Below are 22,241 nucleotides of genomic sequence, written 5' to 3'. Positions count from 1 at the left end.
TATATATATATATATATATATATATATATATATATATATATATATATATATATATATATATATATATATATATATATATATATTTTAAATAATTGTAGTTTTTTACATGTGAACAACCAAGGTATTTATAGGAACAGGTATTACAAAATTACTATTAATAACAGGGATTGCTCTTCCAGCAGCAAATATATTTCTCATGCATAATTCAGTGAGTTCAAGGGTCAAAGTTTTGCTTTGAGTTGCTGGTGAACCTCAAGGCTCGGGATGGAGAAGGATCACATGATTGGTGGTATGTTTGTGAACAGGTTGTAGGAGCTGCAGGTTAAAGGGTCAAAGCGATACAATGAGCAAAGACAAGGACAGAGCCCAGGGTCAAAGGTCAAAAGTAGGGTCACTACTCCAAAAACAATGTGCTAAATTCAGCTAAGCATATGTATCTTTATTTGTCTATTAATATTTGTCAGGAATACCAAATTGTTTTAATAGGTTATAGCGCTAAGAGTTGTTTTTTAATTGCTCTCTAAACCATTTACTATTAAACTTAATCTAAAAATTAAAAATGCATTGTTGTACTAGGATCGCAAAGTAACTTCTCCTGTTCAGTGATTGAGTGCAGACTTACCTCAGGTGCCTAAATCACAGCGGTCGACACTAGTGCTGGCACTTCATGTACCATGAGGGCCACAGAGGCTCAGGGGCAGCGGGTGGTGTCAAAGGGCATCACATTTCACATGCAGATGTGTGACCTCTCTGACCTCTGGAAGGACTGAGCTATTTGGAAGCCAAATGCATGCAGCTGGATCTCTGACAGATTGAAATGTAGGCTACCCCAGCACACCTGGATGATATAAAGTAGTTCTATTACATATGACACATTCCCAGATGTAGCTCATTTATTTATGAACGTTTAAACTGATATTGATTAGCAGTGACATAGGTCTCTTAGTACTAGAAGGAAAATAAACAACGTGCAGTCTTCTTAAGCTCACTAAGCTTTGAGATTCAGGTATCAACTTATGATAAAGTGGGTCCTTGACTGCAGTTTAAAGGAATTGTGTTTCAATAGAGGGTCAGGACCTCAACGTACCACCATTAAACAGTTCAGTGTTTTTCACATCTGAAATAATGAGATAGTTGCTTCTGCATCATTCTAAACCTTAGTCCTGGGTTATCTTGTTTCTGCTCATACTTTACTTATAGAGTTAACAAATAAAGGCACAATATGTAAGATTTTTGGTGTGATAAATGTTTTAGGTCGGGCAGTTCGGTCTGGCCTCGCTCCATAGAGGAGTAATTATCCCCGAACAGAAACTGTTCGGACCAATGAAATCATCAGGGCGGGCTTTAGACGATGACGGACAGATGATCAACAGTAATGTAATCCTCACGTCATCAAAGGGGCTTGGATTATATTTGTTCAAATCCTGAAAGGAGAGCTTGTTTGTATCTGCATTCACCTTCACTATTTCTCTCAAAAATGATGATCATGTTGGGTAAGTACTCTGTGTATCATTCAATTATTTTATTTTTTTACAACACCGGCAAAGATCGTTTATTCCAACCTGATTTCAGTGCGCGTGCAGACAGGGTTGCCAAGTTTTTACGACAAAACCCGCCAACTACTATCCCTAAACAATAGCTTCTGGGGGGGGGGGGGGGGGGGGGACCCATAGATTGAATATGGGTCTATATATCACATAGTCGCTTCAACCCGCGGATATAAAAAACAACCCACGGGGAAAAAAACGTGGACGTGGCAACACACTGCATTTGAACTATGTTGACGTCGCTTCGTTGCTCTGATTGGTTGTAGGTCTGTCCAGTTGAGGTCTTTCCTGGTTGGGTTGAAACACGCCCCATAATCACAGCCCAATGGAGCCGTTTCAGACTCATATTCTGACTAGAATTGAGTATGACCACGTCAGGCTAACGAGTACCATGTTTTACTGTGTCTAATATTGATCAGGTTTACTGTAGTGTGAACAAGTGTCTCATAGTAGCCGTCGAGCAAACGCACTGATTAGTCTTATAACATAACTTTCAACACATTCAAATGTATGTAATATGATAAAACCGCACTGCGTTAGCTCACATAGGCCTACACATGAGCAGAAGAAGCGGAAGTGGCATCTGCGGCATTATAAAAGCTCTGCAAAATCAAGGCGTCATCAAGCTATGCCTTTGTTTTGAACGATTGATCTCTAGGGGCGAAAAATTACACATTGTGGCTTTAATCCTGGGAATTCACTGAATTTTTTATACTGTATATTCCTAAACCCTGGGTTAACTTCCTTATTTGCTGTGTCAGCTTCATGGATGTGTATATGTTTATAAACCCTATAGCCTAAACTATAACGTTTTTCCCGAATAGGCTTTTCAAATTATAAAGGTACGAACAAAATCTCTTCTTCACTTCAATTCATGTTTCTGTCACCATTTCACATTATAGCCCTTAAACGCTGAATTACTTTTTTTATTCAACACGCAACCTGTCCAAAGCACGGAAATACGAGACAGGTGATTGGTTGTCGGTTGCTAAGCATCTAGATGTAACATTCTAAAGGCCTGCACACCAACAATGAATGTAGTTTCTGTGACGTCACCCGTAGTTTCTGAAGAGCATTTTTGAAGTCCAAAGTGGCAGGAGCCATCTTGGCAGCGCGTCACCGCGTGTCCAGATAACTGAAAATGGCCGAAGAGGTGGGACATGGGTGGAGCTGAGGTGACCTGTTGGCTTACAGAAAGCAGACAAACGACAATCCACTAGTGATATTCAAGTTGCCATGCCCTTAATTATGCAGAATTTTAAGGATTAATATAATTTAAATATAATTCAATGTAGTTATAATTTAAAATGGGCAAAATTAACTGCATTTACCAAAACCACTTTTTGTACGAGGCTGTAAAAAAATATTTTTTTCTCCTGAAAAGAAAAGACAGTAACCTGGTGGAGATCACAGACAGTAAAAGAAATGAACACAGCGACCCCATAGACTTCAACGTCGAATTGTGAAGTCAATTAGAAGCGCTCACTTCCTGATGGCTGAGCGAACTGCGCAGGCTCAGACTGAGCTTGAGGACGTAGATGTGACGTGAGCCTCCTGTCTGACAGCTGTAGGTCTTCTAGTAGTTGTGGAAAGTGAAATCTGAATCACGTTGTTTAAATATTTTCTCCCGTTGCTTTTTGCTCACTATGGGCTTCTCCCCATTCTTCTCCCTTGACTTTATCAGACTTTGTCTCCACGTCCCCCCGACTGTCTCATAGACAGTAAAAGATTGCCTGCGAGCGTCTCCTCAGGTCTATACAGTAATTTCTCAACTGTGCGACACCTCGCGTTGGTTATGACGCAATCGTTAGCCTATTTTTACAAAAGCAGCTTCTACGGGGCGATAGAGTATAATACAAGGTAATGGAGCGTTTTATACATTGTCATGTTTCTTTAGAAATAAACAATGGACAAATGGAGTCTTTAAACGCTTCAGATGTAAAGTTATTCACTGTCAAAGTGACTCAAAAATTAATGGGAGTCAATGGGATGCTAACAGCAGGTGATGGCTTGGTTAGCAATGGCCGCCCCTATGGGTGGAACGCTTTTCGAATGTTAGATTACCCCTTTGGGGGAGATACAGATCTCTATCGGCCAGTCGATGAATTGCAGTTTAAGTCACTTCCGTTTTGGCTTTAAGAGAGACTCAGGACGATACACCAAGGACGATAACTATAAATATAACCGTAAAGATATACTTCTAAAAATCATTCTGAATGTTAAAGAATAGCAGAGTTCACATCACAGCTACAATAATAACGGCCCAGGAAACTATATTGTTGGAATTACTTTCAGAACAATTTTATCCAACGATTGACAGCCAATCAGAATTTGCCCTGCTGTAACGAGCTTGAGTATTTAAAGTGACAGACAAGCATAGAATTAACAGAAGGATATCATCCCCTGGTGTGAACACTGATATAGTTATCTTTATTGTTATCGTTCTTGTAAACCAAGTGTGCCGCCAGAAAAGTGAAGCCAAAACGTTTTGATCGCGCCCAGGTAGCATATCTCATAAACCCGCCCTCTCTTTATGTAATCGAATGGGACGTAAAAGGGGGTATGAAGTCATGATTGACGCGATTCTGCGGGAGTGTGGGCGGGGCCTTGATACCGTGGCTCCACTTCACGCTCACTACTGCGCAGACTCGGCTCCAAGATGTCAGTGGATTCAGCGCTATATTTAAACATTAGTGGCTTCACTCTTCTATAATAGTAGAGAGTGAAGGTGTGAACTAGATCTAGTGGACGAGTAAAAGTCTTTTTTACAGTCTATCGAGTAAACAGGCCTTAAAGGGGTGGTTGCATGCGATTCCACTTTTTTAACTTTAGTTAGTGTGTAATGTTGCTGCGCGAGCATAAACAGTATCTGCAAAGTTACATCGCTGAAAGTTCAATGCAAACGGAGATATTGTCTTTTAAAGTTATGGCAGTTTATTGCCTACAAAAACGGCCAGTTTGGACTACAGCGAGCGTCTTCCAGGGCTGGTGACATCATAAACCCTCGCTAGTCACCGCAGATGTGACTTCTGCCCGTAATGGGAAGGGGCGTGGCGTTTCCGGACAACCTGTGCTTGGCACTTCAGCCAATAAAAATACAGAAAACTGCATTTGGCCATCTAACCAATCAAAGACCATTGAGTTTTTCAGAGGGATGGGCTTCATAGAAGCAGGAAGCAAACGAGCCGTTCAAAGGACAGTGGAGACAGCGGTGTGGAATAAATGTCAAATATAGCGTTTAAAAAGAAGAAGTATGAAGACATGTTATACTGCACCCCATAAACACAACCAAGCCTAGAAAAAAAACCACGGAAGCACCCCTTTAACACCGCAATTCTTTATAAGAGAAAACTATTCAGTAAATGTTAGAATAGCTATCAATGGTGTCAGAAAGTCACATAATTACCAAATCATTTGTCCCTTTCCTCTCCTTTTTTTGGACAAATTAGATGTACGAGCTGTCAACAGAATATCCGATAAATCTGACTCGGATGAGATTACACAGAACGGGTCTGTATCGTTTACCACTCTGTCAACAGCTTGGTCCTTCATGTTTACTGGGGGACAAATCTGTGTCAAAGGTCACAGGACCCTCTGTTGACCTGTTGAACAGATGGAAGCTTTTAGTTTCCCAGGCTGTCAGGGATCCCTCTCCAAGTGTGGGAAAGATTTGAGTCTTCACATTACATCATGGCTCTAAAACACACACACACACACACACACACACACACAAACACACACACACACACACACACACACACACACGCACGCACGCACGCTTTATGCTTTGGAAACTGAACTCACAGCTCGAAAGACAAATAAACTCATTCAAAGTTATAAAATAATTATGTACATTAAAATAAATGAAGTAAAGTACTGTTAAATCTGAGTAATACAAATCTTGATACGTCCTATATTTAGCCAATGTGGATGCTTCACTTCACTAGAATTGTCTAATTTATTTTTTTAATTCTAATTAGATATATCTTTCATTCGTTTAGGAGCCAATAGTATACTAATAAGAGACTACCCGTAACCAACAGCGTTTTGTAAGCTCTTCAATTTAAATACAAAATTTAACCTTTGACCTCTGCCAGTGACCTCTGACCCGGAGAGAGCAGACCTGTCCCCGCTCTGTAGGATGGAATTGATAAGATCATTCAGTGAATTACATAAAACGAAGACTAGGAAAGGTACAAATGGATCCATCATCTCAGTCATGGCCGTTGTTTTAGTTTGACAGGACATTGCCTGAAAGGGTCTTTGTCTTGAGCTATAATAGTCATCCAATGAGAATTGATCTGAACAGAATCAATTACTTGGTGAAAATTATTCCAGAATCTTTATGATCATAAACATGCATGGTTTTGTGCGCGAGATTTGTTTTGAAATGAATATACGCTTTAAGTTTTAAAGCAGGTAGAGTTAAATATGGGAAAATGTAAAAAAAAAAAAAAAAAAAAAAAAAAATCATATATAATGTTCATACACCTCCATGGACCATAGCTGGAAAATAAAAATCATAATTGTTATCGTGTTTATAGCAGTTGTACTTAAATTTATGATGGAACTTTGAAATAATTTATGGAGTTCATGAATTAAAATAGAGCTATGCTGCCATCTGCTGTTGAGTATTTGACAGCTAATATGGATTTTGAAGCAAGTTTCATGTTCAAGTTGTGCATATTTTAATTTAGATTAACTCTATCATGGTCAATATGTATTCTTTGTTTTTTAACCCTTTTTTGTAGTTAGTCCTACAGTGACAAAGGACAATTCCTTATAGACTTATAGACTAATTAACAGGAGATCATAAAACATGTATGCATGAAAAATGCTTAAAATAATCACAGAAATGTTGTTTGAAATAGTTTTAGATAAAGTATAGCATGTCACACTGCAGACACTGCTTGAATGTTGTCGTAATTGTTAAGTAAAATTATTCATTTTTGGTAAATCTAAAATAAATGGAAATATTAGATGAAAAACCTTTTGAAAAACTTAAATAAAAAACTATTAAGATTATTTGGGTCAAATATGGACAAACACATCCCTATAACCCATACCTATAATCCAACCTTTGGGTTAAAATAAAAATAATGTGTGTTCATATTTGACCCAAATTTAGATTCAAACATCCCAGCAATTTCTTGTCAAATAACTGAAATAAATGCATTTAATGTAATACACTCAAAAAAAAAAAAAAAAAAAAAAAAAAAAAAAACCAACCAAAAAAAAAACTTGTTTGTCTAACTTAATAAAATGATGACACCTGTTTCCACACAGCTGAACTGATTTATTTGAACTTAAACTGGGTTAATTGCACCTAGTAAAATTCATCCAAAGTTAATGAGATCACACCAGTTTCATTTGACGTATTCTGTGAATGTTTCCTGAACATTATTTACTAATTTTGTTGTGTCAACCAGTGCTGTTGCTGGTCAGGCTGGTGCCCTTGGGCAGACTTGCACTCATTTTCTGTGTTTTTAAGAAAATGGAAAGACCTGATAGACTTTAGATGTATAATATTTAATTATTTTGAACATTAAACAGAAATTATAGCAGGTCCTGAAAGCACACGCTCTACACTTCACCACAATAACTCCTCCAAAACACTAACATAACAGAAACCTTTAAATACCAACATAACAGAACATTAAACATTAACAATCTCTCCATTTTCTCATATTGTTAAAAGTGCATAAAATGGCACTTTATTTAAAGGGGTGGTTCAATGGTTTTTTTCTAGCCTTGGTTGTGATTATGGCAGAGGTGGGAGTCACAGATGTGCAAGTCACAAGTCTTAACCTTCAAGTCATTTGTTGTGACAATCAAGTTAAGTCCAGTCAAGTCAAGTCACTGCTTTATGTCAAGCAAGTCAAGTCAAGTTAAGTCAAGTCATAGCTTGGGTCAAGCAAGTCACTGGCAAGTCATACAAATGTTCAACGATTTTACTGAATTTATATATTAAAATTAGCTACAACTACAGTAGTTATGGACTATGAGAGTTTTATTTCCAAATTGCAACAAAAAATGCAATATGCATTTCTACCCAAAAAAGGTGTCCACATACACTGTAAAAAAATTTGGTTGGTTTTTGTTGGTTTAACTTAAAAAAGTAAGTAACCTGGTTGCCTTAAAATTGTGAGTTTATTGAAATAAAAAATTTTTAGTTGATACAATGAATGAAATTTGTTTAATAAATAGAAACTCCAAATATTATTTTATCTGAACCACAATTGTTTTTGATAAATCATGAAAATAGCACTATTTGGCATGTTTCACTGCGTCATCAGAAATAAAACACACACAATTACCAAATATGCTTACAAAATCTTTTAATAATATTTTAATAAAGGTTGTCAAATCTCAAAAAATGTTCATTGTATTAACTCAAAATTTTAATTTCAATGAACTCAAAATTTTAAGGCTACCAGGTAACTTTTTTCTAAATAATTATTTACAGTGTACAGTTGAGTTGTTAATACAATAAAATTCAAAATAAATAAATTAAAACTACATAACCTAAAATTGAAATGTAACTGAAATTAGGCCAATATATTGGGCGAGATAAATTATCTTTGTATTATTTGAATGTGATGATTAATATTATAATTAATAAACTTAATGTAAACTTAAACTAATAAAAAATGTAGCTAATATTCCTCCTCTAAATCATGTTTTACTAAAATGTTTTACATGCAGTGTTGGCTGGATTTCAGCATTTTTATTTATATCATTTCAGTCAATGGGAGAGTATAGAAATTACTTTTTGTTACATAATTTGTCAAAAATCATCTCCAATGCAGAACACACACAGAAATGTCGTCTAATCACAGCAATCTAATCACAAACACAACACTGACCAACCATCCCATTTTGCTTGTACAATGTCAACAGATTACAACAAGAAGTATAAAAGCTGAGCAAAATTATTGAAAATAAGAGCCAGAGCAAATACTTTACATTGTGTCAACATTTATATGTAGAAATAATATAGAAAACAATCTGTGAACTGAGATACTATAGTAAAACTTCCGCGGATATTCCTTTAACACACACACACACACACACACACACACACACACACACACAACGCTATACGCTGTCGAAAGTTGAAACGCTCACAGTAGGTGTCTTCAGCAAAACTGGTTGATTATTCAACAAGAGAAATATGCAGTTATCCATCATTGTGCTACACAAGACGGATAACACATTTCAACTTACAGTGCTTGACGGTTTCGTATAGTGAAGAGGGTTTTTTTTGTGCAATTTTGAGCTCATTGCTGAAAATGATGGATACAGCGCGACCCGGAGCCCCATTCTGGCAACACTGCAGCGAGGACTTCTTGGATTACCATGGAAACTTTGCAGCGCCACGTGGTTAGGTTGCGGTGCATTCAAAAACCGATATTTATTTACAAAAATAAGTCATTTAACTCAAGTCCGAGTCAAGTCTCAAGTCATGAATATCAAGCCAAAGTCAAGTCGAGTCTTTTATTAATAATTGTCAAGCAAGTCTAATAATTGTCAAGTCCTAAAAAAGTGCTACCAACCAGCTGGTTTATGGGGCGCAGTATAAAATATACTTTTTCTTTTTCTTTTAAAAAACACTGTATTTTTCTTATATTTGACCTTTATTCCACACCGCTGTCTCCACTGTCCTTTGAACGGCTCGTTTGCTTCCTGCTTCTATGAAGCCCATCCCTCCGAAAAACGCAATGGTCTTTGATTGGTTAGATGGTAGTTTCATGTATTTTTATTGGCTGAAGTGCCAAGCAGGTTGTCCAGAAACGTCACGCTCCTTACCATTATGGGCAGAAGCATAGATTGTAAAAGAATATGGACGTAGTGTCCATGACATTACCCATAGGATTCCGATAAGCCGCTCTGAAGCATAAAGGGATACTTCACCGCTTTTTCATCTTAAACGATGTTATTCCCTTAACTAAAAGTTGATACATACCTCTCTCGTCTCAGTGCGTGCACTTAATCTCTCTGACATGCGGTGACGATCTGATAGCATTTAGCTTAGCCCACTAAGCCCAGTTCATTCACTATGGTACCAAACAGAGATCAAGTTAGAAGCGACCAAACACCTCCACGTTTCCCCTATTTAAATACAGTTACACGAATAGTTGAACGATCTAGTATGGTGACACAAACTAAAACGTGGCGCTTTTCTAAGCAGATTAAAAAGGAGAACTATAATGTTTGGCAGAATAGCACTTCTGAGAGTACTCCGACTTGGCGCAGTAAAAAGTTCCGGCTCCCTCACATCTCCCCCTCCCCCCTATTGACAGAAATGAGAGAGGGAGGGGGAGATGTGATACCTTTAAAGTAAAGACGAGCTGACCGTTGGCCGTCATCGCGTATCACTAACGGATAACAGAAAATGGGCAAAAGGGCGGGATGTGGGCAGAGCTTAGGTGACGCAATGACTATAGACGACGGATAAATGGCTATCCACCTGTCACTCAAAGTAACCACGCATAATTAATGCCTGCAACCATTTTTAATGTCAGACATTATACTTTTTATATAGGTCTATTGTTTATCCTATTATTTATGGGCCTAACAGTAAATTAATTGTAATCAACACCTGCAACACTTTTTAAGAGTAAAAATATATGTGTATATTATAATGTATTCTCTTGAAAACTCTTTATTGTCAAATGTGTGTTAAATGTAAACTCCTCTTAGGAATGTCATAATTCAAATGTGAATTTATCTGAGAATATTCTTAAATATGGACATCTATTCAGTGATTGGTTCATGACATCATCCAAAATCCCTTTTGTGGCACTCTAATCGACTCTAAGACTGACACTTAAGATTTTGTCCTTCACTCTATGATTGGGATGCTTAATAACTTTTTGTTGAGCCAAGAATTTTTTTACTCTTAAGTCAATTCTTAGCAGTGTTCTTGTGAGTAATTCTAAGATGTTTGATAAATACGGGCCCTGGTGTTTCCTAATTCCTACCAGGGCTGATGTGGCCTCTGAACATCTCCCAGTCTCAAAAGTTAAAAAACTGGAGAGGGCGATCTGCTCATTTGTTAAAAAAATGACTAGGTGCATGAGCAATGTATGGAAAAAACATATTGGCGCTCTAGTCTTGTTGAAGAATTCAAATGCTAAGGCTGGAAATGACACTGACAGAATCCTGTGATCCATTCATAGCCCAAAGAGTTCCTGCTCTTAAAACTGCAACAAAGTGGACTCCATCTACAGCTGTACGAGCCAAGTAAGCCCTTAAGAACCGAGATATTGTTGGCCATGTGCAGCAAGGTAGAGGAGGCCTCAGCCTTGGAGACAGTAGACCATCCTGGCACAAGGCAACTCTGTCCCAGCGTCGAAAACTTGTGGAAGAGGAGGTAAGCTGGCAAGAGCAAGCAATGAGATGTGCAAAGGCTATCTCCCAAGCAAAGCAAGGGCAGTGGATGAAATGGGAGGGGGTTCTCTTGGAAGGAGCTGTGGGGCATGGAAGCATCTTTAATTAGTTTCCATTTACGAGCTACCTATGATGTCTTTCAATCTCCAGTAAACCTCAGCAAATGATCCAGGGAAGATTCCCCCTGCTCATCTCCAGTGAACCTGGAGCACATCGTGTTTGTCTACAAGGTGAGCTTGATGCAAGGTTAAGGCACAACCAGGTGCTGAAGTATCTTGCAGTGCCATTGGACTCCAGATGGACCTCCACCGGCTGTCAGTGAAAATTTTATAGACGTCGAACCATAGCCCAAGAATAGTCATCTAGAACCTGAACATGTCAAAGAAACCAAACACCTTGTAATCACTGTTGACTTTGCTTACATGATGGAATCCCAGATAGCAGACAAACACTGAATCAGCGTTAAATCAATGTTAATGCATCAACTAAAATATCATTGTATCAATGTTGAGATTTAACATTGATTTTTCATCAGGTTTGCCTCCTGAAATAATGTTATTTAAATGATGAAAAATAGATCAATCTTGCTTTATGTACAGCAGGATTCTATGCCAGTTAATTGTCTCTTTATTTTATTCATTTTAATCAGAGACCATGTATGGCTGCAATCGATATGATTTTGTATCAGAAAGAAACTCAAAGTAAACAACATCCTTCAGTTTACATCCAAATGTATTTATTTATGCCCGCACAGTTACAACAAGAAATCTCACATTGACTTGAAACAATTACACCTGAATTTATAACACTAATGTCAGGAGAAGAGCCTGGGAAAACATGACAACTTGCATCTGCAAAATGGAAGTAAATACAAATGTAAACTTGCCAATAAATACAGAAATGGGACAGTACTACTGAAAGAAAGAAGGTAGAAGAAATAATAAAATACTCTGAATAATCTAAACTCAGAGGTTTCCACCATGAGCAATGTCCCCAAGCCTTTCAGGTTGTAACAGAGCCAATTTTGCACCGTCCCACCAAAGAAACCCTGATGCCTCCTTTTTATCAGCATTCACTTGTAAGGCATCTTAAAGATCAACACGAAGATAGTAAATATTTGGAAATGTGATTAATTATACATTACAAATGTATTTTAGCAAAATCTTTGCATTCCAGTTAAAACACGCTGAATTTAAATGTAGGACTATTTAATGAATTTTAGTAGCCTATAGACTTTTCCCTTAAGACTAACTTAGCAGACTCACAGGAGGAATGAATGGAAAAGCAAAATGAATATATCCAGTGTTTTATCTATTAGTATCATTGTATTTAATAGTAAACGTGCGTAGTAAATAATAAATAATATTCTAAATAATAATAAAGAATAGTAAATAAATAAATAAAGTGTGAAAGTGAAACAAGTAAATTAATGGTCAAGTATCTAAATTAATAAAAGAGGAGCTGGATAGGCTATAGGGGTTTTCAAACTTTATGATGACAAGGACCCCCAAATATGATGAACCTTTATGAGGGACCCCCTTTCTAAAACCTATTTTTATCTAAGAAAAAAAATCAACATTTTAACTGTTAGATAAATATTAAGTGTGACATTTATAAATACAACAAAATATAAGTTTCCCAACTTAAATCGGCTATACTTAATATTGGATATATAAACCTGAAGAACATTTTCAATAAAAAAAAAATTGTATAAGCAAATTTCACAATAAATGTTTTTAAGCAGTTTGTGTTCTTGCCTTACAACCCCAGTGAGCGAGATATAGGGGGCTATAGTGAAAAAAACTAGAACGATGCAAAGCAAATGTATTCAATTCTGTAAAGTATGTCTACAACAACAAATGAGAGAAACATTGTGAAATTAAACAGCTAGTGTAGACTTTATCCATTATTGCTTTGTCTTTTTATTCACTGAAATTTTCTGGGGACCCCTTAGAACCTTCTGGAGGACCCCTGGGGGGACCCCAGACCCCAGTTTGAAAACTCCTGGGCTACACGGTGGTTTGGAAAAGATTCTCCATTTACAACATGAACTGGAGGCGCAACAGTAAGTTTTTGTACTTACCTATAAAAAACACTGTCGCTGTACTGTGTCTGGTTGTGTGTGTGTGTGTGTGTGTGTGTGTGTGTGTGTTTCCGCGCTTGAAGTCTGTTCGGTTCCTGTTGATGGTTCAGTTGCTCTTTGATCTGGTGGTTGTCTTGAAGGCGCATTACCGCCACCTGCTGGATTGGACTGTGGCGCATTCGATAGGTGATAGGTGAAAATATTTTAAATTCTTTATTAACCCTGTATTCTTTAGATAAATAATTAAATGGATTTAAATTCTACATGAATGCCCTAAACGTTTAAAATTGTTTAAAACTTATTTGACCACAGGAATTACTCTGTGACATTATATACAATCTCACATACGCTGTAGCAAGCAAAAACAACTAAGGGATTGGAGATGTTTTCCGTGATGGAGGAAATTTTAAAACAATAAACATTTAATTATATTAATATTAATACTAATACTATTCAAGTTCTTTGTTAATCCACACACTCGTTGGTGGACTCTTCCTATCCTTTGAGGATAATGAATGTGCGCACATTTCCCAGAAATGTACCCAACAGATTTGGATTTGCTTTAACATGTTGAATGATGGACAGATAGATTGACCGTAAGGCTCACCAGTGGAGAAATAAGTTGACCAAACTTCAGCATTGTCTTTTCAACACTGAAAAGCTTGGAATTATCAACATTGATCCAATGTTTTTAGCATCTAATTTTCAACATTAATCCAATATTACTTAGCATTAACATTTCAACCTCAACCAAACTGATGATTCTGATGGAATTTCAACTTTGACTCAATGTCACAATGCTATCTGGGATATCATACATCTCGCAAGTTATTCAAGGTTATTTTGGCTAGTAGTGGGTTACTCATAGCCGGACTATCAGGGCCGAGACGGTAAAATGACGGCTATTGCTTGCTGGGGAGGTCAAAGTGAAGACACTGGCCAGCTGGGTGACGCTTGTGATTGGAAGCTGAATCTGAGGTTTTGTTTCCCATCTGAAATTGTAGTTAGCAGTCTCAGACCTTGTGCTTTGGTCCTCCAAACGTTGCACTGTGTTTAGAGCTTACTGTGCCTGGGAGGATGCTGTGGAGGAGGCCTATGAACGTAAGAGCCTTAAATATGCTGAGTTTGCCCTGTTAAAGTTGGCTGTTGAGGCTTTGTCGGTAAAGCTGTCATCAAAATTTTTAAGGGCTTAGGAATCCGAGGCCAAGCCCATCGGCAAGCTGTTAAGGCTCTCTCCAGCGCCGCTAATCAAGCGAGTCGATGGCTCTGGATTAAGAGGAGGGACATCAGTTGGGCCCTGTAACAACAGAGGCACAGAGTGGGGTAAAAGTAAGGGCGGGGGGGGGGGGGGGGGGGGGGGTCACCGATGAGCCCTCTGGAGGTGTTGTGTGCATATATCATCGAAACACCAAGGAAAGATGACCCACCTGAAGACCCCATTAAAGTCTTTGTACTTCTATCCCTTTTCCTTCCATCGGTTCCCCATTCATCCCAGGAAGGTGCAATAAGAGTAAGAGATATTACCTTCTAGTCTTAAAATATAATAGTATTTTGTGCCTGTATGGTAGGTATTTACAAATAGAATAACAAAATAAGAAAACTGAAGAAGTTGATTTCATAGAGCCTCAAGATTTATCTTTCCCTCCCACGTTGTATTTACATCGTACTAGTTTACAATATAGAAAAGATTAAAGAACATAAGATTTATTCTGTTCTGTCAAAGTCTGAAGCAAAAGTTTGTTTCCTGACTGTAGATTCAGTTTGAATGAAGTATGGCATTTAGGAATTATCATATGCAATAACCACTTTTAACAGGCAGGTGGCAGTGAAGCAGAGAAGAGCAACGGGGAAAAAACTATGAAAGCTCTATGCTTGAACTGAAGAGATTTGAAGGGATAATTTTAAAAAATTAAATTCAGTCATCATTTTCTCACTCTTAAGTTGTTCCAGACTGGTATGAATTTCTTTCTTCGGCTGAACACACACAAAAAATACATTTTGAAGAATATCTTACCAAATTAGGCCTAGGTGATGGGCCCCATTGACTTCCACAGTATGTTTTCCTCATATGGGTATGAATATGGTTACCCCATATTCTTTAAAATAACTTTGTTTGTGTTGAGCAGAAGAAAAAAACTCCAAACAAGGTTTGGAACAACTTGAGTGTGAGTAAATGATGACTAAATTTATATTTTTGGGGGGACATCCAATCCCTGAAACAATAGGACTACGTGACAAGAAAACAAAATATCAATACAGTCATATAAGGCAGAAAACTAAATATCCAAATCAAATTTATTTAAAACTTGCAATACCAGCCTAAAATTGCTTTATATAAAGCCAAATGGGTGAGTGAAAATTTCACCTCTGCATAGTCAAAAACTCTCTCTTTGTGTCCAGTTCATTTCGTTCCTCCCATGTTTTATGTTGTAGGCTATATATGATACTACCATAATGTAGTAGGCATAGGAGTCACTTGTTCATGAGTAAAACGCTTTAGAAGAGCGAGCAATGCTACTTTTAAACAATACAACAAAGACTTAAGCACAGGCAGCATAGGAAGGCAGAAGAAGAGACCAGCACAAGCAGCAGTAGGCAGGAGCCTTATCGATTGCGCATGCGCAGTCTGGTTGTTTTTCCACCAAACGGAGGTATTAAAGCAGAGTCGGAGTCAGAGCGCAGAGGCACAGCTGCATCTTCGCATGCAGTTACCACAAAACTCAATGAATGACAGGCAACTATAGCACCGAACCTGCCTGCAGCATCCCTGCACGGCAAAAAAACCTTAAACGATTCATAAAAACATCTGACAGATGATTGAATCTTTTTATTTTATATATCGTACAGCTTAGTAACATTTCCACCATGGTGCTCGGAAAGGTGAAAAACTTCTTTGTCAGCTACGACTGTATCAATGACAGTAATGTCCCTGTTTTTGCCAGTGGGGACTTTGTGTCAGGTCGAGTGACCATTGAAGTTACCGGAGAAATTCGTGTGAAATCTTTGAACATTCACGCCAAGGGACTGGCGAAAGTTCGTTGGACTGAATCACGCAATGCTGGATCCAACACTGCCTACACACAGAATTTCACTGAAGAAGTGGAATATTTAAACCACAGAGACGTCCTTATTGGACATGATCGAGGTAAGGAGCATTTTATTTCAGTACTTTATATTCATGAAAGATGAATGACAGATGCTCCTTACATTGTACCTTTTGTTTGCTTTCTTGTCAGTTCTGCTCATATACAGTTCAGTTTTTACTCTGTGAACAGGTTGATCCATTGGCATAGGTAGAAACTAAAATGAAAACTGTAACATTTCTTTAAGAACAAATATGTAGATGATGCTTGGTGTAATCGTCTTCCTTGCTCTGAAGTAGTTTATTTCAAGCCATATAAGAAATATATTTTAAAACAAACATCCTGGGTCAGATATGAATTCTTTTAAAAGTATTCCAAAAATATGAACGCTTAAATTAAGTTGTTTTTTAAAGCACTTAGAGCTTATAAACAACATGCCCTTCGGACCAAAACAGCCACTGTTCATCTTTTACCATCAATATTCTCCTACAGAATCGGCAATAAACGTTTTTTATATCGACAGTTACCTTGTAATCATATCGTGACATGCGTTTTTTTAAATTATACGTTACAGTTTCTTTCATAGACGGTTCTAGTAAGTTTGTAGTCTTTGTTAGAAGCGGTTTAAACCTGTTCAGAAACTGGTGGAGAGGGGGGGTTGTGCGGACCGAGCCTCTGCTCGCTGATTGGTGGAGATCAATCCTACCTTTTCGGTAATTGGTGGAAGTGCTCGTGTGCCCCCGGTGATATCATATCTTTGCAGAAGTGTCAAGACTGCGACGGAACTTATTCGCAACAATGCAGGACTGATTGAAAGTTCGTTTAAAATGTAATGTTTTCAGCATTCACCATATGTATTATTCTACATTCGTTAAAAGTATTTTTCGAGTCATTTTTGGCTCGAACAGCAACTGTAAGTGCTGTAGAGATGTATGAACTGACTTCCTATGCCATTGGTTAATATGAGTTTTTCTTTAAAATATGGTCAGCAACATAAATGTCATATTTTGTTTATATTCTGCGAATGTAATATTTTGAGTTATGGTCTTTGTGCGTTGTCATACTGAATCAAATGTGCTCTGTAACAACTATTAAAGTAAATATGCAGTTTCTGTAATGTAGACTTTTCCACTAATAAAATGTCAAATTTGATTGTTATTGTCTTGCGTATTTTTTCCCCACTAAACGTGTCATTAATTTTCTTTAACCTTACACTTAAACCACGCTGCAGTACGTGCAGTACACATGTGGCTTCCTAATAGGGGCGTATTCTAGACAAAAACACTCTGGCTCAGCCAATCAGCTGTCGCCTAGTAATATATGCATGAGGAAATCCGGCTGAGAGAGGCTGCTCGCGCCGGTTCAGTCCGGTCCTCTCTAGCTCTTGACTGCCTTCAGTAACAGGCTCATAGTTATTTACAGCAGGCAATGGAACTGCTGAGATGGCAATAAAAAGAACAGAGGCAATAAATGAATTTCATAAAATAAAAATGAATGAAAATATTATCTTCAACCTGTTTATGACAATGATTCCTGGTATTTAGGGCCATAATTATTTACACCAGTCTTTGGAACTGCTGACTCGGAAATAAAAACATTATTACATTATAAAATAATAATTATACATTAAAGACAATGGATGTTAGTAAACATAGCATCTATACAAATAAATATTCCTATATTCCATTCAATTTTTTTTGTTCTGAATCAAGTTATGCCAAATATATTACATTTTAACTAGTTATTTTGTTTGTATATTGGTTTATTTCCCCCTTTTCTTTTGAAATGTATAAAAATATAACTGTCAAATTATTCTGAAATGTTTGCTGTTTTATTTCCACTTTAAAAAGGTTTTTTGAAAAAAAAAAGTTTTATGTATATTCATATGCTGACATTGTTTTGACCAATAAATATATTTTATAATCTTTTTTTCTTATGAAGCACTGAGACAATGTTGGTCGTATCTCTGTCTTTGTCTTGTGTTTAGGGTCTTGAGGAATATTGCAGGTATGGTATATTGGTATATCGAATTTTATTCTCCTTTCTTTTAGATGATGACAACTGCGACGAAGGCGTCACCATTCTTCACTCAGGACGACATGAGTTTCCCTTCAGCCTTGAACTGCCCCAGACGTAAGCAACTCTCCTGTCTGAATGTACACATATATAATGTATTGACTGAAACGCTTACATTATTTTTTCATGCCTCTCTCCAGGCCTTTGGCGACATCCTTTGAAGGCAAACACGGCAGCGTGCGGTACTGGGTGAAGGCGGAGCTTCATAGGCCATGGCTCCTGCCCATGAAAACCAAGAAGGAGTTCACTGTCTTTGAGCACATTGACATCAACACTCCATTGTTACTTGTAAGAGAAAAGCATTTGAAGTCTAAATACCTTACAGTGCAAAACTGAACATTTGCTTGAGCTGTATTATGATGAGAGAGGCTAATATCTTGTCCTTATTTCATTCATAGTCTCCTCAGGCTGGCACAAAGGACAAAACTCTTTGCTGCTGGTTCTGCACCTCAGGGCCTGTATCACTAAGTGCCAAAATCGAGAGGAAGGGCTACACTCCTGGTGAGATGAGAAACCTGTTTTTTGGTTTAGCCCCTAGTTTTGTAATACTTGTTCAGATTGAGTGAATTTGCTTGGGTTTCTTTGCAGGAGAGTCCATCCAGATCTTTGCAGAGATTGAAAACTGCTCTTCCCGTGTGGTTGTGCCAAAGGCAGCCATCTACCAAACACAGACTTTCTTTGCCAAAGGGAAGATCAAGGAGATCAAACAGCTTGTATCTAACCTCCGTGGAGATCCTCTACCCCCCGGCAAGACTGAGACTTGGGACGGCAAGATGCTGAAGATCCCACCCATATCGCCTTCCATTCTTGACTGCAGCATCATCCATGTGGAATATTCGCTCATGGTCAGTTCTCAATCCATTTCATTCAAAAGATGGTAGTTTTGGTCGCAGATACCATGCCATGCAGCTAACCTCCTACATTTAATTTTTTTTACATTTAATCATTTAGCAGATGCTTTTATCCAAAGTGATTTACAAACCTGATCAAACCTGATCTCTTGATTCTCAACAGGTGTATGTGGACATCCCTCGAGCAGTAAACCTGACCTTGAACCTGCCCCTAGTTATCGGCACCATTCCCCTCCACTCCTTCGGCAGCCGCACATCTTCCGTTAGCAGTCAGTGCAGCATGGCCATGAGCTGGTTGGGATTGCCCGAGAGACCTGAAGGTATGGCACAAATCCTAAAGATGTCATCTCAACATTTAAGATCATGAATGGGCAACTCTGGCCTCCCAGATCCACTTTCTTGCTGAGCGTAGCTCCAACTTTAACACTACCGAACAGGCTAATACATTTTTTCAGGAAAACATTTTTTACTAGAAAGTTACAGCCAGGTGATTTTGATCATGGATTTTGAAACAGGCAGCTTTAGATCATGGGTACTCAGTCCTGCTCCTTGAGGACCACATCTTGTAAATCAAAGATAGATTTCCATGAGTTGCACTGATTGACACCCACTGCTTAAGATGCCCAATTTACTTTCACAACTGTTTAACATTAAAGTTTAGAATTCTATTTTTGGTCTAATGTTGGCTTTGCTCTCGACTCTTCCAGCTCCACCAAGCTACTCTGAAATCATCACTGATGAGGAGCGACAGAACAACTTGGAGCTCCCAGCTGTGAGAGATGAGATTGAAGGACCACTTTACGCTTACATTCACGAGTTCCGCTTCCAGCCTCCGCCGCTGTATTCCGAGGTGTGTTGAGTTCCTAGACTTAGTAGTTTGTATCTTGCTAATGCATTTGAGCTCCTGTATTCTGAAACCTTGCCCTTCTCCCTTGATAGGTTGATCCCAATCCTGATCAGGTGTGCGGATCAATGGACAGGAGACCAGATACCTGTCCATCCCGCTGAAAGAGTGACCACACCTGACCAGTGCTGTCAGGGATCTCTTATCTCTACAACCTCAACTGGGGTTTGATCATCCTCCATGAGGAGGCACAAAAGCGGCCCTCTTGGTAAGACAGATGGATGTCCTCAAGGAAACACTCCCAAATCCAGGTCGAGTCCAGCTCAGTAGCATGTAAAAGCTGCTGAAGATCTTGAGTGAATCCCCCTCCCCTTCCATCATTGGTGAAAAGAGTACAGACAGGATTTGTCGGAGTTTAACTGTGCTCTTGACACCTAGATGGACTAAATACAACACCACTAAGCAGAACTGTGTCCAAACGTCTCCAACTTTGTTTTGGATATGATTCTTCACATTTTTTAATGATTTGACTGAATCACCTTGAAGATTTATCGGTGTATCATTATACTAAGAGCAACAAATAACTCCAGCCATCCTACAACCACTCCAACAGAACAACGGCAGGCTTTCTTTTTGTCAATTGTTTGTCGGTTTTTGATTTAGATGAAGCGGCTCTTCCACATCGATTTTCTTGAAAAAAAATTGAGAATGTTGGACACTGTAGATGTGGCTACAGCAAGAGTGGGATTCTGACATGCCACGTTGCCTTTCTGCTAGGAAGAAACTGCGAGAGCATCAAACAGCTCTTGGCACTGATTCAAGTGGTGAAAGAAAAAGACCATTGACAGCGAGCAAGGAGGACACTCATCGAGATGCAAGACATTCCTGAATAAGTCCTCCTGCTCTCGCTGTTATGAAATACACAGAAAACTGCACTCAGAACTCTTGGTTGAGCCTCGCACTGTATGTGCAACTAAGAGCTAACTAGACTTTCGACATGTATTCTTTTTTTTTGGTACTCAACTGACTGTGGCCTGTTGGCGTAGGCCTTTTTTGTTTAATGACAATTAGCACTTTTCATCGATTGCATTCAAAGTGTATACTGAAGCTTGGCTAATATGATACACAACAAAACATATGCTCTGACGTTGTGATTTAGTTATGTTTGTTTACATAAATGTACTGTTAACAGACAAACTATTCACTAGTTATGCGTTTAGACTAATGAAACAATCGTTGTGGCCTTGGCACAAAACCGTGTTTTTTTTTTTCTCCACTGTAAATGTGCGCTGTGTTGACATTTACCTATTAAAAAAGGGACTATGTACTTCATGTGAACCATATGCATCCTTATTTTAATGTTTGTGCTTAATTCACTGTGGGTCTTGGTGAAAATTGTGTTTTGTATTTTATATTAGAGACTACAAGAACATTCTTAAACATGCACTTCCAGGGAACTAAATAACCCTCATAGAGACTGAAGATGTAATGTATACTGCATATAGGAAGTAACATTGCTCTTCAGTCAGGCAGGTCCAGAGCTAATTAAACTGGCTTCCATTTTATTTTCCATTTCAGGGGTTGATGGGTGCAAATTTTGAAATGGGTATTAAGCTACTCCTAAATCGAACAGTGCAATATCTGCTGCGTGTTTTCAACGTGTTTCCACATAATTTTGTATTACTGGCTTGTTTCTTACTTTTGTACCATTTTGTAGGTGGTGTATATTATGTCACAGCAAAAAAACATGTATGTTTGTCTGTTTATGCTCCAATCTGTTGAAATAAATATGCCATTTTCTACAAAAAAAGTAAGGTTTATTTTTTTCCCTTTTAGTGTTAGAATTGCATTAATATACTTCATGAACACCAATTCATATTTGCAATGGAAAATATGATACATTAGGCAAACACAGGTGTTCCTTCATGTTCAGACAAAAAGTCATTGTAACAAATCATTTTGACAAAGTTGTAAATGACAGGTACTGTACAGTATATCATTGCTGTGGTTACTGCCAATAGCTCATGTCAAAAGTACACACACAAAAAAAACAGATGGTGGTGACATATGCCTTAGTGGCCCAGGTTTTTGAAACATGATGGGATTAAATGTAAAATAGCACAAAATGCAAACAGACAGACTGTTACGTATCCTGAGGCAAGAACCAGTTTGTTGTGTTGACAAGCTTCACTGTGAAGCTTTTCTCTACCAGCATTTCCATTACCTTTGCATTGAAATCGTTCAGAAAACAGCCTCCAAGGTATAAAAATGAAAATGTAACATACTACTTAGCAAACATCATTACAAAGTAGTTTGACTTCACATTCTTCAACAAGTTCAACTTCCTTTTGGAGGAAACGTCTT

The 22,241-nt window shown here is 38.1% G+C and overlaps 1 protein-coding gene and 1 long non-coding RNA gene across 3 annotated transcripts; one reads left to right on the top strand and one right to left on the bottom strand.

The window, feature by feature from the left end:
• Positions 1-103: 103 nt before the first annotated feature.
• Positions 104-8,867, bottom strand: LOC137063044 (uncharacterized). The gene is made up of 5 exons (XR_010901338.1): positions 8,775-8,867; positions 4,954-5,149; positions 2,604-2,734; positions 623-838; positions 104-315 (listed from the first exon to the last, which is right to left on the bottom strand). It is a non-coding gene; the product is annotated as an uncharacterized lncRNA (long non-coding RNA).
• A 6,825-nt stretch (positions 8,868-15,692) lies between these two features.
• Positions 15,693-21,681, top strand: arrdc3b (arrestin domain containing 3b). Of its 2 annotated transcripts, none has more exons than XM_067432681.1 (8): positions 15,693-16,168; positions 18,158-18,239; positions 18,323-18,470; positions 18,581-18,683; positions 18,771-19,027; positions 19,197-19,353; positions 19,741-19,883; positions 19,973-21,681. In XM_067432681.1, exons 1-8 carry the CDS (start codon positions 15,889-15,891, stop codon positions 20,039-20,041), a joined length of 1,239 nt encoding a protein of 412 aa, XP_067288782.1. In that variant the 5' UTR covers positions 15,693-15,888; the 3' UTR covers positions 20,042-21,681. The 2 variants fall into 2 exon arrangements, with proteins under 2 accessions (XP_067288782.1, XP_067288783.1); XM_067432682.1 differs by having other exon boundaries at positions 16,026-16,168; positions 18,094-18,239.
• The last annotated feature ends 560 nt before the right edge of the window (positions 21,682-22,241 follow it).

Source organism: Pseudorasbora parva, chromosome 23 (assembly GCF_024679245.1).
Source record: "Pseudorasbora parva isolate DD20220531a chromosome 23, ASM2467924v1, whole genome shotgun sequence".
Lineage (NCBI taxonomy): Eukaryota > Metazoa > Chordata > Actinopteri > Cypriniformes > Gobionidae > Pseudorasbora > Pseudorasbora parva.
Note: the sequence above shows the minus strand (reverse complement) of the source record. Positions and strands in the feature narration are given on the sequence as shown.